This window comes from Spermophilus citellus (genome assembly GCF_964194105.1).
Source record: "Spermophilus citellus genome assembly, chromosome: 3".
Classification (NCBI taxonomy): domain Eukaryota; kingdom Metazoa; phylum Chordata; class Mammalia; order Rodentia; family Sciuridae; genus Spermophilus; species Spermophilus citellus.
In genome coordinates this window covers 8,584,732-8,598,989 of record NC_138184.1, presented here as the reverse complement: position 1 = coordinate 8,598,989, position 14,258 = coordinate 8,584,732, and the positions used below count along the sequence as shown (strand labels likewise).

The 14,258-nt window shown below is 45.7% G+C and overlaps 1 protein-coding gene across 2 annotated transcripts; it reads right to left on the bottom strand.

Moving 5' to 3' along the window:
• Window positions 1-3,548: 3,548 nt before the first annotated feature.
• On the bottom strand, window positions 3,549-5,218 carry UBL5 (ubiquitin like 5). 2 transcript variants are annotated; one of them, XM_081286883.1, is made up of 5 exons: window positions 5,071-5,213; window positions 4,673-4,739; window positions 4,383-4,466; window positions 4,209-4,246; window positions 3,549-3,699 (listed from the first exon to the last, which is right to left on the bottom strand). In XM_081286883.1, exons 2-5 carry the CDS (start codon window positions 4,726-4,728, stop codon window positions 3,656-3,658), a joined length of 222 nt encoding a protein of 73 aa, XP_081143009.1. In that variant the 5' UTR covers window positions 4,729-4,739; window positions 5,071-5,213; the 3' UTR covers window positions 3,549-3,655. The 2 variants fall into 2 exon arrangements, with proteins under 2 accessions (XP_081143009.1, XP_081143008.1); XM_081286882.1 differs by lacking the exon at window positions 3,549-3,699 and adding an exon at window positions 3,739-3,829 and having other exon boundaries at window positions 5,071-5,218.
• Window positions 5,219-14,258: the final 9,040 nt, after the last annotated feature.

The window sequence follows — 14,258 nt, the reverse complement described above, 5'->3', positions numbered from 1 at the left end:
GTGGGAAGAGGATGAGCTGTTTGAGCACATATATAATAAAGTCCTGGGCTGGGATATAGCTCAGTGGTAAAATGCTTGCCTAGCTTGCAGGATGTCCTGGGGGACTTAATTTTCACATAATACTTTGGTTTCATATAGGTGTATCAACATAACAATCTTTTCTTTTTTTAATGTTTATTTTTTAGTTGTAGTTGGACACAATACGTTTATTTTATTTATTTTTAATGTGGTGCTGATGATTGAACCCAGGGCCTTGGACCTGCTAGGTGAGTGCTCTACCGCTGAGCCACAACCCCAGCCCCACAATCTTTTCTTTTTAAAGACAACTTTAGACTTAGGGCAGAGTTGCAAAAGTAGTGTGTCATAGGACTGGGTGTATGGCTCAGTGATAGAGCACTGTCTAGAATGTGAGGTCCTGGGTTCTTTCTCCAGCACTGGGGGGGGGGGGTGCGGGGCGGGAGAAGATTCATACATAATGATAGAATAGAGGTTCTCAACCAGGATGTTTTGTTCCTCAAGGAACATTTGCCAACATTTTTTTTTTTAAATTTACCACTTCTTTAATATTTTGCCAATATCTTTTTTAATAATGTTTTTTTTTAGGTGGACACAATATCTTTATTTTTTATTTTTATGAGGAGCGAACCAGCACTCTGCGCATACCAGGTGAGTACGCTACCGCTTGAGCCACATCCCCAGCCCTTGCCAATATCTTAAGACACTTTCAATTGTCATAAAAACAGGGAGGGCTGGGTCGGATCCCTAGCATCAAAAAAAGAAACAAATAAAGATCCCCCTCTACTACCCATTTATATAAGTAAAACAATAAATAAATAAAACCAAGCAAAGAAAAATACTAATTAAAAAGATTGGGACAGAGAATTTAAATGGAAAGATATCTACATAAGCATACAAAAAAGCAAGCTGCACTGAGCAGTGGTCACACTTGTGATCCCAGCAGCTCAGGAGGCTGTGGCAGGAGGATCTCAAAGACAGCTTCAGCAAAAGCAAGGAACTAAGCAACTCAGTGAGACCCTTTTGCTAAATAAAATACAAAATAGAGCTGGGGATGTGGCTCAGTGATTGAGTGCTCCTGAGTTCAATCTACAGGACCAAAAAAAAAAAAAAAAGCAAGCTGCTACATGGTAATGTGTATTGCAGAATGTATAATTATTCTATTGTATGAAAACTTTACCTTGCTATTTCATAAAATTCCTAGATTCACTCAGATATGTAATGATTTCCAGAGACAGGAGGGATGGAATTAAGAAATAAGAAAACAAATTCTTTTTTTTTTTTTTTTGAGAATTTTAATATTTATTTTTTAGTTTTCGGCAGATACAACATCTTTGTATCTTTGTTTGTATGTGGTGCTGAGGATCAAACCCTGGCCGCACGCATGCCAGGCAAGCGCACTACCGCTTGAGCTACATCCCCAGCCCAGAAAACAAATTCTTGTTTTGAGTTTTTCTTATGAGCATATAATATTAGTCTTTTTTTTTTCTTCCATGCTGGGGAGCAAACGTAGGGCCCTGTGCACACCTAAGCATGCACTCTACCAGTGAGTTACATCCCCAGCTCATAGCAGAATCATCTTCTGAAAACAAAATTTAATTTTTAAAAATTTTAAAAAATATAAAATATTTAAAATATTCTTGTAGAGCTGGGGATGTGGCTCAAGCGGTAGTGCTCACCTGGCATGCGTGCGGCCCGGGTTCGATCCTCAGCACCACATACCAACAAAGATGTTGTGTCTGCCGAAAAAACTAAGAAATAAATATTAAAAAAATTCTCTCAAAAAAAATAAATTTTTGTTTTGAACCGGACTTGGTGGCATCTGCCTATAATCCCAGCAGCTCAGAGGCTGAGGTAGGAGGATTGCAAGTTCCAAGCCAGCCTCGGGAACTTAGCAAGACCCTCAGCAACTTAGTGAGACCCTGTCTCAAAACAAAAAATAAAAGGGGCTGGGGATGTGGCTCAGTGGTTAAGTTTTTTTTTTTTTTTTTTTGGGGGGGGGTGGTACTGGAGACTGAATCCAGGGCTCTGTACCACTGAGCTATACTCCCAGATCTTTTTAATATTTATTTTTTTTTTAGTTGTAGTTGAACACAATACCTTTATTTTATTTATTTATTTTTATGTGGTGCTGAGGATAGAACGTAGGGCCTCGAACATGCTAGGCGAGTGCTCTACCGCTGAACCACAATCACAGCCCTCTCCCCAAGCCTTTTTATATTTTATTTAGAGACAGGGCTTTACTGAGTTGCTCAGGGCCTTGCTAAATTGCTGAGGCTGGTTTTAAACTTCAGTCCTCATGTCTCAACCTTCTAAGCTGCTGGGATATAGGCTCCCACCACTGCACCCAGCCCTTTTTATTTTGAGACAAGGTCTCACTACATTGTAGAGGCTAGCCTCAAACTTGCAATCTCTCTGCCTTAGCCTCTCAAGGCACTGGGATTATAGACATGTACCACCCGGCCCCTTTTAGAGAAGGAACCTGAGGATCAGAGGTATAACATCTGAATTGTTAAACCCTGTGCCACACTGCCTTGTTTTGTCCACTATGATCTTCTCATTTTTTTTTAAGAGAGAGAGAGAGAGAGAGAGAGAGAGAGAGAGAGAGAGAGAGAATTTTTAATATTATTTTTTAGTTCTCGGCGGACACAACATCTTTGTTGGTATGTGGTGCTGAGGATCGAACCGGGGCCGCACGCATGCCAGTCGAGCGCGCTACCGCTTGAGCCACATCCCCAGCCCTATGATCTCATTTTTGTCTTTAAAAGAAGTGCCAGGAATTATGAATGCTTACACATGCTATATCTCATCACTTTACAACATACCAGTGAAGTAGACATGAAATAATTCCAGTTTAGGAATAGGGATAGGGAAAAGAAGGCCACCTGTTTTCTATTGCTGTAACTGAACACCAGAGGCTGGGTAATCTGTAAACTGTTTATTCAGCTCTTGGTTTTGTTGTGAGGACCAGGGTTGAGGGGCTTTTTAGGGGGTTCTGTAGAATCTCCAGATAACAAGGAGTCAAGAGTTTTTGCAACAGACCCACTCTTGACATAACCCATTAATCCATGAATAGATTAATTAATCCAGGAAAACAGCCCTAATGATCTAATCACTTCTTAAATATCTCAGCTTATAATACATTGAAATGGAGATTAAATTTCAACATAAGTTTTGGTGGGGACATTCAAACCATAGCAAAGGCTTAGAGGGAGGTTAAGTAACTTGTCCAGTGTTACCAGGTTGTTGGTGGCGGAGCTGACATTCCACCCATGGTTTGTCTGAATCTAGAGCCTGTATTTCTAACATTACTACTAAATCTGACCTTATGTGGGAGCTCTATGTCTATTATGGTAACAAGACTCCCAGGGCCTCTTGCCTGCAGAGAACCACAATAAACCTCATAGCTCAGGGCTCCTACTCAGCTCTGTCATTGATCCAGTCATTCCTAAGCTCTCATTAAGCAGCCATGTATTAACAGTAATGGACAGATGAATACATAAGATAGCTCTCAAACACAGATGGCAACAAAGCAGTATCTAAGTCTTTATTAATGTGAGTTTTTAAAAACAAATATCCATACCAGTGTGAGAGGTGAGCTTGGGACAAGAGGCTAAGTCAGGGGGGAAGGAATTCTGCTCTATTGGTAATAAAGCTCCAGGTTCATCCCATCATGGATTTCATCTGAAGTAAAGTGTTAAGGAGTCTTCACTGGGGGTTCCATCACCATCCCTCATCTACTCACAGCTAGATCCAGTGCCCTAAAGACTCAGTACAAGGCTAAGGAAGTCATTTTGGACTGGGTTAATTTTGACTGAGGGGAAAAAAACAATCAATGAAAAAAAAAAGTTAAGAAAGTTCGGAGAACCACAGTAAACTCCACAGTTCAGGGCTCCCACTCTGCATAACAGACTTGCCTGAGTTTCACCCTCCTGACCTCCTAACAGGTGGAGCTCAGTAATATGTTGAACCTGAGTGACAAAGTCCTTCTAAGCCAAGTCAAATGAATTCACCAATAAACCACCCTCCTCCCCAATGAAATAATTCCGTAACAACTATTTTCTCAGTGCTTACCATGTACCATATTCTAAGTTAATACCTATGAGCTTAATATCAAACGTGCTTCAATACAGAACCAAGAGAACCAGGGATGGGTATGTAGACTCTTCCTCAAGAAGTCACACAAAGGATACAGTCCCCCAGAGACACGTGGTCCTTAAAAATCGTGTACCTATGGAAATAGAGACCTTTCAGAAAAAAGCCTAGAAAACTCTTCCCCCTAGAGGCAGGCTGAGCCCAGCGCTCCCCCACCCAAACCCTTCTGGCCTAGTCCCCAGTCCAGCCGGCAGCCCCACCACTGCACTCACCACTTCTTAAGAACAATCTTGTTCCAACGGGTGCCAGTTTGAGCCGCGATCAGTTTCTTAAGGTCCCCGATGGTGTCATCGGTGCTGGACGCAGCGAAGTTAAGGCAAATGGAAGGGAGAGGTAGAACGAGGAAGATGACATTCTAGGGCTGAGTGCACTACACTCTGCCGGGAGCCCATCCGCCCGCTCTCCTGGGTTTAACTAGAACCACCCTACAACACAGACCGGGCTGCCTGCCTCACGCTAAGCACCCCCAGCGAGCACTGCCTCTCGGGCGGTCGGTGGATACTTGCACTTTACGCGGACTTTCTTCCCCAGACGGTCGTTGCAAACAACCTCGATCATCCTGACCGGAGCTACGCGGGGTGGGAGGGAGGACAGCGGTCAGGACTTCTGGGGCCTCCCAGGTCCCAGAAGGCCCATCGTACAAATCTCCTAGGTCCCAGCCCTAAGACCCCGGCCTGGGTCTTCTGCTCACCTCCTCTAACCCCCAGACCTGAGTCCCCTTGGGCCCCAAGTCCCAAGTCCCAGGACCCGGGATCCCACACAGCAGCGCTTCCGCCACTTCACGTAGCCTGAAGGCCAGGCCCCAAGGCTCCCGGATTCACCTCCCACCGACTCGCGGGCGCTCGGCGGCGACTGCCGGCCGCTGCCCGCGACTCAGGGCTTCTCACTTGACCCGCTCACCTCGAGTCGCCTCGAACCTGAAGACGCCACAACCTCTCCGCTCGAGCGCTGAAGCCCAGCCGAAGTCGACGCTGGGAACCGGAAGCGGAAGTGCGAGACCGCAAGCGCCCTCCCTTGTGTTCCGTGTACCTGTTAGAGTTGGGTGTTTTTCTTCAGGGTTCCGGGCCCGTTTGGGTCCTGCGGTTCATCCCCGCGGCTTTAGGGTTCAGAAACTGGGTAGTCGGAAACCTGAGGTAGGAACAGGGTAGCGGTGGGCACGGAACCGGGGACGAGCTTAACGGAGTCAGAGGTCAGGGGCCGACGCCCAGCCCGTAGGAAGCCGTTGTTTAAAGCCCCTTCGCTGTGGGTAGACCCAGTCAGCTGGTGGAAACTCCAGAGGGTCCCCCGGCGGCCTCTGGATGACCTCCAGTTCCTGAGCGCGAGGAAGCCTCGCTACAGCGTTAGGGCCACCGGGCAGAGGGTGCCCAGCCCTGCAGTCGTCCTGTCCCCGCAGTCAGAACTCATAACCTCTTGCTCACCCCCCACCTCTGTTGGTCGCGACTGCTCCGCGGAGTCACGGGTCACAGACTCCATCCCACAAGCGAAGCCCCATCCTGGAATGGAGACCCTGTCGCGCACTAGCAAAGCCTACTAGGAAGCTGAAAACCGCACAATCGTAAAATCTTTTGCTTTTGTGTTTTCCAGGAGCATTTTGTGTCTTATTCAAGGGTCATGAGGGCTGGTGGGACAGGACCCCACCCCCCCAAATTCAACCAGCTTCTGCCAGTGGACCTGATAGATAATTCCCTTTCAGCAGACAAAATTCTGAGCCTAAATTGATTCATTCTGAGAGGAAGCCACCGCTTTTCAACCTACCCAATCCACCTTCTCAAACTAGAATGTGAGATTAGGTAGAAGCTGAGAGGCCATCCTATGGAAACTGCAGATTCTATGTGCTCTGGTTTGGATATGATTAGAAAGTGTCTTCCAAGGATTGTTGGAAATTTGGTCCTCGGTGTGGTGATGTTGGGAAGTGGTGGAACATTTAAAAGGTGGAGCCCAGTAGGAGGTGATTAGGTTATTGAGGTAGTAATGCTAGTCTAGAAGAGTATGTTAGTTCCCTTCAGAGTGGACTGTTATGAAAGAGTGAGCCTATGCAAGTATGTTGAGACATTCTTATAATTCCAACTACTTGAGAGGCCAAGACAGAAGGATCACAAATTCAAGGCCAGCCTGGGCAATTTAGTGAGGCCCTGCCTCAAAATAAAGAAGGATGAGGCTAGTGGCAGTGGCTCTTGGCTGTAATCCCAGCAACTCAGGAGGCTGAGGCAGGAAGATTAAAAGTTCGAGGGCAGCCTCAGCACCTTAAGCAACTTAGTAAGACTCTGTCTCAAAAGAACTAGGGATATAGCTCAGTGGTAAACTGCCCCTGGATTCCATCCCTAGTATGAAAAAAAAAAAGAGGGGGGAGGACTAGTGGTAGAGCACTTGCCTAGCATGGATAAGGCCTTGGGTTCAATCCCCAGTACCATCAAGGAAATAAAACCAACCAACCAACCAACAAAACACAACCCGAAATGTGATAGTATCATTCATATATATATATATATATATATATATATATATATATATATATATATATATATATTACAGGCATGGTAGTACACACCTCTGAAAGGCCAAGGTTTGTTGTCAGAGATTAAAATGCACACACACAGATAGCGGTGACACAGATGAAGCACTTTACTGCAAGCTGGTGCTAGCTTATATAGAAAGAGAGAGTCAGTTATCTTAAACCAGGAAGCTCCCTGGGCCAATCATAGTAAAGGTCAGGTCATCACCTACAGTGCAGTTACGTCTGCCCTGCATAAGATTAATGGGGGGGCACGAACTGTCCACATGTATGGAAGACGGGAGGGCCAATTAGAAGGTTTTCAAAACAACTTGTTATCCGCCCACTGGCAACTTGCCTGTCACCATGTTGCATAGGGGCTCCTTATCTGAAAGGCCCAGGGAGTTCTAGCTGCCCAATGGCAATTTGCCCACCACCATGTTTGAAAGGCCTGGGGAGTTCTCAGGGAGACTCCCAACATTCCCCCTTTTTTTGTTATTATATGGAAAGGGATGTCGATTTGTTCTGGCTACTTCCTGCTGAGTGGGGGGCATCGCTGGGGAAGGGGTCTGAAGGAGGGAAATTAGGAGTCCCCACAAGAGAGCTGCAAAGATTGGTATAAATAAGGTCAGATGTGACATCATGAAATGTTTCCTGTAGCCAAAGGTCAATTATCACTTCAGTCCAGTCGGTATAAGTCTCTACGGCGGGTACAAGCCAGGCATCATGAGATATCGCTCTCAAGAAGGTATCCCAGGAATCTTTGAGGGGTTTTTCAGCATTGTGAGGGATGTTCTCTGGAGAAGGTGGTTGATTCATCTGTGGCCAGAAGCTGATAATTTCTAAGTAGAAGCTAGTTAAAAGTTTGGTTAGAGATTTTACCTGGTTGAGTTTGAATAAATTTTATAATACATGGTAAAAATAGACACATTAAAAAGATTACACATAGTGGTCCAAGGATAGGGCATACCCATGCCAGAAGGGGAGTGGACATTAAGGAAGAGAAAAGGTTTTGACTTGTTGGGGTGGCTTCAGGTGGCTGCCAGGTCAGTGAGCTTAACAACATTGTCTTCTACAAGACCCAATTTATTGATATAATAACAGCATTCTCCCTAAGGAAAAGACAGGTTCTGCCCTTTTCGGCGGTGAGTAAATCTAGGGCCCTGCGATTCTGAAGGGTGACTTGTGCCAAGGAGGTGACCTGTTTTTGTAAGGATGTTAGAGATTCTGCTGTGGAAGAAAGTGCTCCTTTAAGTTTTGAATTAATGTCCTTGAGAGCCCACAGGGAATGACCTAAGGCTCTTCCCGATAACCCTGAGCTTGCCGCTGAGGCCATTAATGAAATACCTATCAATAACAGAAGGAATGCAGCCGTTTTCCACATTTTAGAGGGTTAAGGATGGATTTTACTTCAGAGTTGCTATAGAGAGTGAGTTGTGGAACTATGGTGACTAATAAACATGGGCTAGACATGTTGGAGAGTATAATGGCAATGAAGAGTGCCATTGTACCAGAAGAAGAGAACTGGTGGGGAATAAGTGGTGTGGTTGATGGTTAGGTTACGGTGGCAAAAAAAAAAAAAACAAAACCTGCCAGAAGGGCATTGGGAGTTGCGGATCCCAGAAGGCAAACCCGAGGAATTATGGTGTGGTTATTTTCCTCAGGTTCCCATAAAGGAACATTCCGCAGGGGTTTAATAGGATCCTTTTTGTAGGATGAGTTGGACAAGCTGGAAACATCCGCACTGGAAACTCTTATTGGAATTGTGGCAAGTAAGGGCCGTGCTAGGGAAGCACATAGAAAGCAATTTGCTGGACTTGCATCGGGGAAAGTTTGGTTTAGGTAGGACAATGTGTCAGTGAGATCTGTAACCAGGTATAGATCGGTGAAGCCTGAGAGTCAGAAGTGCATTGGCTTTCTAGGGATGTGAGCAGCTGTTGTTCTGCTTGTTGAGACAAGAGAGACTGGAGACTCTCTGGAAACATATTTCTGGATAATGGATAAGGAACCACAGGGAGTGGAAGCATACCCACCGTAATAAAAGGAATCTTTTATTCCTGCTGCCCAGCGTGGGTTCCCAGGGTCTGGTTTGGTCAGCTTGTATTGGTGGGAGGCAGACTCAAGTTTAAATATTTCTATATTTAATTGCCCTGTATATGCATCATGAATTTTACATGACCAATAGGGGCAGGCTCCGTAGGTTTCCGGCCACTGTTTGCAGTAATCCTTATTTTGGTCATATATAAAAAAAAAAAACATAAGTAAGGGCAGCTGGCTTGCTTAATGAGCTCAGAGGAAGAGAGTACAATATAGATGGCTGAGGAGTACCCTGTTAGGGGACAGTCAGAAGTGGTAGCCAAGTGGGTGTCCGGGTGTTTTTTGTGTGTATGTTTCTCTCACCTTGTATCTCCAGATATACGAAGGTGAAGGCATTACCCTTGGGGTGAGGATGAGGATGAGGATCAGAAAGTTAAGGTACATTTTCGGATATGTTCTCAGCTATGGGTGTAAGGGCAGAAATACAAGAGGGATGAATTTTTAAAGGGTCAGTAGGGTGGGGAGAGCAAGAGTATGTAGGTGTGGATTCTTGCGAGTCCTCTGGTCCGATGTTGCCAGAATCAGTTTCCTGGATGCATGGTTTGAGCCTGGAAATGTGAATCCATGGAGTTAATTGATTATTTGTGAGTCTGAGTTTTGCTGCCGAGGGAGTGCACATGATAACCAAGGCGGGGCCCTCCCATTTGGGGTGTAATTGGAGTCTTTCACCTGGGGGGCAGTAATATACCTGTTGGCCAGGTGTTAGGGTGAGGGGGTTTTGAGTAATGGTTGGGTCAGGTAAAAGCCAGTCCTGGTATTTCCAAAGTTCAGAGCGTAGATGGAAAAGGAGAGGTAGAGCGTAGGAATCAGGTATAGGTAATTTTTCAGTCTGTATTCCGGGGGGGGGGGGGGGGTAAGAATGAACCGCCATACATAACCTCAAATGGGGAAAGGTTGGATGGTTTCTTTGGTAAAGCCCTGAGATGCAACAGGGCCAAGGGGAGGACCTTAGTCCAGTCTAAGCTTAATTCCATGGTGAACTTGGTGAGAGTTTCTTTGAGAGACCGATTAGTGCTTTCAACTTTCCCGGAAGCTTGGGGACCGTAAGGGCAATGGAAATACCAAGGGAGTGATAGTGCACTAGCTAGCCCCTGAGTTATCTGCGAGGTAAATTCTGGGCCATTATCTGATTGGATGGAAGTGGGCATCCCAAAACGAGGGATTATGTCAGATATCAACCGATCCACAACCGTGGATGCCTGCTTATTGGATGTGGGAAATGCCTCTATCCACCCTGAGAATGTGTCCACCACTACTAAGAGATATTTGATGTTTTTTACCCTGGGCATGTTTATGAAATCAATTTGCCAATCAGCTCCCGGGGTGTGACCACAGGCCTGATGAGAAGGATAGTGTCTGGATTTTAAGGGGGTGTTGGTATTGGTTCTCTGGCAGATCTGGCATGTGGATGTAACCTGTTGCTGAAAGGTCCGATCGTCGGAGGAAAGAGGGAAAAAAAGATTGAAGGAAAGTCGATAAGCTCTGGGGGCTAGAATGGAACAGTGAATGGAGAAATTTAATGAGATGGTGAGGGTCAGGAGGTCGTTCCCCAGAGGAAAGATGGAGTAATGAGGAAGAGGATGGGGACCTGGTCAGCTTTAGAGTTGCCCACTAGAAGAGTCGGTCTGATGGGCTTTACAGTGGACTATTCCCAGCTGTAAAGGCAGCGTGGAAGCTCATAGCAGATTAGAAATAAGGCTGGAATTTATAATAGCAGTTCCTTTAGTCGTTAGGAGTCACCCAGTTGAAGAGGGTCCAATTCAGTTTGTGGTTGTGCTGGGATTGAGGCAATGAATGGTGCAGGAAGGCACCGGCCTGCGTGTTCCCTTAGGAGTTTGTGTGGACGTGTGAGATAGGGCAGGTAGGACGCAAGGGGAGGAGGAGTGATTGGAAAGCTTTGGGTGGTTAAGAAAGGGCACCCATAGAGTTGCTCAAAGGGGCTAAGGCCTGAGTGAGCCCTGGGGGCTGCCTAAATTCAAGTGAGGGCCAACAGCAGGAGATTGAGCCAGAAGAGCCTAAGTTCAATAGCAAGTTTAGTGAGATGATCCTTGAGAATGCCGTTAGGCCTCTGTACCTTACCCAAGGATTGGGGTTGGTAGGAGATGTGGAGCCTCCAAGTGATATTAAGGCCTTTGAAGACTAGGTGAACAACCTGAGAAGTGAAGGCCAGACTGTTGTCTGACTGGACAGAGGCGGGAAGTTCGAACCTGGGAATGATCTGCTCAATGAGGATGGAGGCAACAGTGTCAGCAGTTTCCCTGGATGTAGGGAAGGCTTCTATCCAACCTGAAAAAGTATCAATCAAAGTAAGTAGGTAGCAAAGCATTTTGTGCCTAGGCACATGAGTGAAGTTGATCTACCAGTCTTCGCCTGGCTGGTGGCTCCTCATCTGAGGTGTGGGGAGTTTAGGTTTGATGCTTCCTTGTGGGGATGTTGTAGAGCAGACAGAATAAGCAGGTGGACCTGCTGGAGAGTAGTTCTCATTCCTTTTTTTTTTTTTTAGAGAGAGAGAGAGAGAGAATTTTTAATATTTATTTTTAGTTCTCGGCGGACACAACATCTTTGTTGGTATGTGGTGCTGAGGATCGAACCCGGGCCACACGCATGCGAGGCGAGCGCACTACCGCTTGAGCCACATCCCCAGCCCCCTAGTTCTCATTCCTATGAAGTGAAAGAGGGGTTGTGAAAACTGGAAAAAGGGGTTAGAGAGGGTTTTAGATGGGCACAGAGTCTCTGGAGCCAGAGGAGTTGGTCATGAGTCATAGGTCTCCATCTTGGGCACCAGGGCTGGTAGTCTTAAAGAAGTAGTTAATTGACTGACTGGTTGGTGAACCTGTATATCTGATCTTGCAGGAACATCTGTAGGCAATTTAACAGACATGGTCCTATTAGGAGAAATATAAAGAGGACTAATAGGGGTCCTGTGAGGGGGAGGAGCTAAGGCCATACTTGACTGAACATTCCCCATGGAGACTGTTGGCTAGTTGCTGTCTCCTCTTTTCTAGCTGTTCTTGTCTTTTATTACTCCTAGGAATTACTTTTTGGCTTAACTGTTTTTGGTAGGTGTTTAAGATCAAGCTGGTCAAAATTAACTTTGTTTCTATCTATTGTTAAGAGTCAGCCTAGTTACCATAGGGGTTGCTCGTGGGGGAACTTGAGAGCAGCTTCTTAGTTCTGCTAGTGCCATTTGCTCTAGGATGGGTCCAGGTCTTGCTTGACCATGTGGCTTCCCTTGGAAGCATCAGGGATGTCTCCCTTCTCCAATGACCCTCCTATTGACAGCAAATGCACGGATTGCTTTTCATTCTCCAGTGGTCTCATTAATCTCCCTGATCAGGAGGTTATGTGGCCCAGAGTTGCAAAGCTCTTTAGAGAAGTTTCCTGCTCCCTGGATTCAGATTGACTCAGAGGGCCAGAGCCAAATATTGGGTTTTCTGGCCATTTTAATTTAACTTTAAATCTTGATCATAAACATCTAGCAAAGTCAGTTTCACTTTAAATTAAGAGTACTGGGCTTTACCTGAAGTCTGGCCTACTTTGGAGTCATTCTGACATGTAGTAAGATGGGAGGCACAGCTTTATCTCAGGTAAGGTGGGGCTCTTTATAAATCTTAAGTGCTATGGTTCTGAAGCTGATCTTTGCTTTTTAAATATCATTTTATAAAGTTTACATAAATTGTTGTTCAAGTTCACATGAATATTAGCTAGTTCACATGAATATTAGCTAACACAGTATAATATCCCATCTAAAACATGAATTAAAGAAAGGCTGAAAGCTTTTAACCTTTTGTAGAAAAGTAGCAAAGTACTTTTGTGTTTTGCAGTACACAATTAATCACATCTGTTGACCATTTCATGAAAACATAAACAATGTTTAAGTATATGGAATTATACTGTTGTAGGGACAGACAAAGCAAGGCACCTATTTTGTTGCAACCGGATTCAGAGGACACTGCTTCTGTTGTAATCAATTAATCCCCTGAACCCCAAGTTTAGATAGTTTCAGAATTTTGTACCCAACATGTAAGGGAAGGGACTCAGAAGTTTACAGTCTGCAGAAGTTCACAAAAAGCAGTTTTTGTTTCTGTTTTTTCCTCTGTTCTGGGCAAGTTAACTTTTCAAGGACACCTGGGAGGGGGAGAGCTTTTTCTTCCCTTTCTTTCCATTCCCCCCCCCCCCCCGCCAGCTGTTCCCATGGAGCCCAGTTGGTAACTTCCTTATCTTAGAAATGTAGCCATCTCTGTGAAGCCCAGCTCAAGGCCAGAGGCCTTGTTCACATATTTTGTGAAAAACTAGTAAGGGGGTGTCTAGCTTTTGGAATGCTGATTCTTCCAGCCAGTGGCCAAGTAGAACAGGACAACATGAAAAGAGGAAGTTTATCTACACTGAATTCTTTTATAGGGATTTTTGCTGAAAGTCCTAAAATCAGCCATGGTGAAGACTTCGGGTGAAGGTCAGTTAAGACTTTTCTGTGGGCCTGGTAGGGAGAGGGAAGACGGGAAGGTGGGGCTGAGAGCAGCTCTGGTGGATCTGAGAATGAGGAAGGAGATGTAAAAGAATAATGGGAAAGGGGTTTGGGATTTTCCTAGCAATGAAGACTTGAGCAGTAGAACAGGTAGAGCAGAGGGGAAGATGAGAGTGAGTATCCCAAAAAGCCTGTAAGGGACATTAAATTCTTAGTAACCTGTTTTCAGTGATGACAAAGCAACTTTAAAGGCCATTTTCACCAGATCTTGAATAGGGGTCTGAGGGCTCTCCTCAGCTGGTTTGAGCTTTGGGTTAGCTGGTATGAGGACCTGGTGGGACCTGGTGTGGGCACTGACAGGAGAAGAGAGGAGTGAGTGGGTAGAGGGGTACCTCAGTACCTGCTACCTCAGCAAGGGGGCAATGGTCTGAGAACTGGCGGAGTTTTGGGTTTTTGAGCTAGTAATTGGAGGGGAGAAATCAGGTTGCTGAGATGGGAGTGACAGCAGAGAGTCTGGGGCAGAAGGCTGAGGGTGAGGATCTATTGGAGAAGCAAAGTTCAGGGTGGGAGCGAAGGAGGTAAAAGGCCTTCACATAGGGGGATCTCCTTCCACCCTTTTGAGCGCTCGCAGAAGTTAAAAAGGTCATGCAGAATTTGAGAATCTAGAGACCCCTCTGGGGGCCATCGGTTTTGGTTGTCTAATTGGTAATATGGCCAATTCTGAGCACTGAATTTGATGAGAAGTTTGGATTTGATGTCCGGAGTGAGGGACAACCAGTTAAGGTTAGCCAGGAGCATTTGAGAGGGGAATCAGCAGGGAGGGAAGAAGAGGCTCCCATGGTGACTCTCGGCAGGAAGAGAAGAGGTGAATGGCCTGGACTGTAACAGAATTTGGTTGAGTTTCCTTCAGGCATCCCCGAAAGGAGAAGTCAACCAAAGAGACTTGGGAGAGCCAAGGCTGGGAGGGCAAATGAGTCGTCACCCAAGAGCCCAAGCAGCGAGACCTTATTGCCAGGAGTCATAGGCCACCTGAAG

Bases quoted from the DNA above. Each gene is read 5' to 3' on its own strand.
- UBL5 (XM_081286882.1), bottom strand. From the start codon at position 4,728: ATGATCGAGGTTGTTTGCAACGACCGTCTGGGGAAGAAAGTCCGCGTA. The intron at 4,247-4,382 runs GTGAGTGCAGTG...CTATTTCCATAG, and splicing joins AAGATTGTTCTTAAGAAGTG to GTACACGATTTTTAAGGACC. The intron at 3,830-4,208 runs GTATCCTTTGTG...TTTTCCCCTCAG, and splicing joins CCACGTGTCTCTGGGGGACT to TCAAAATTAACCCAGTCCAA.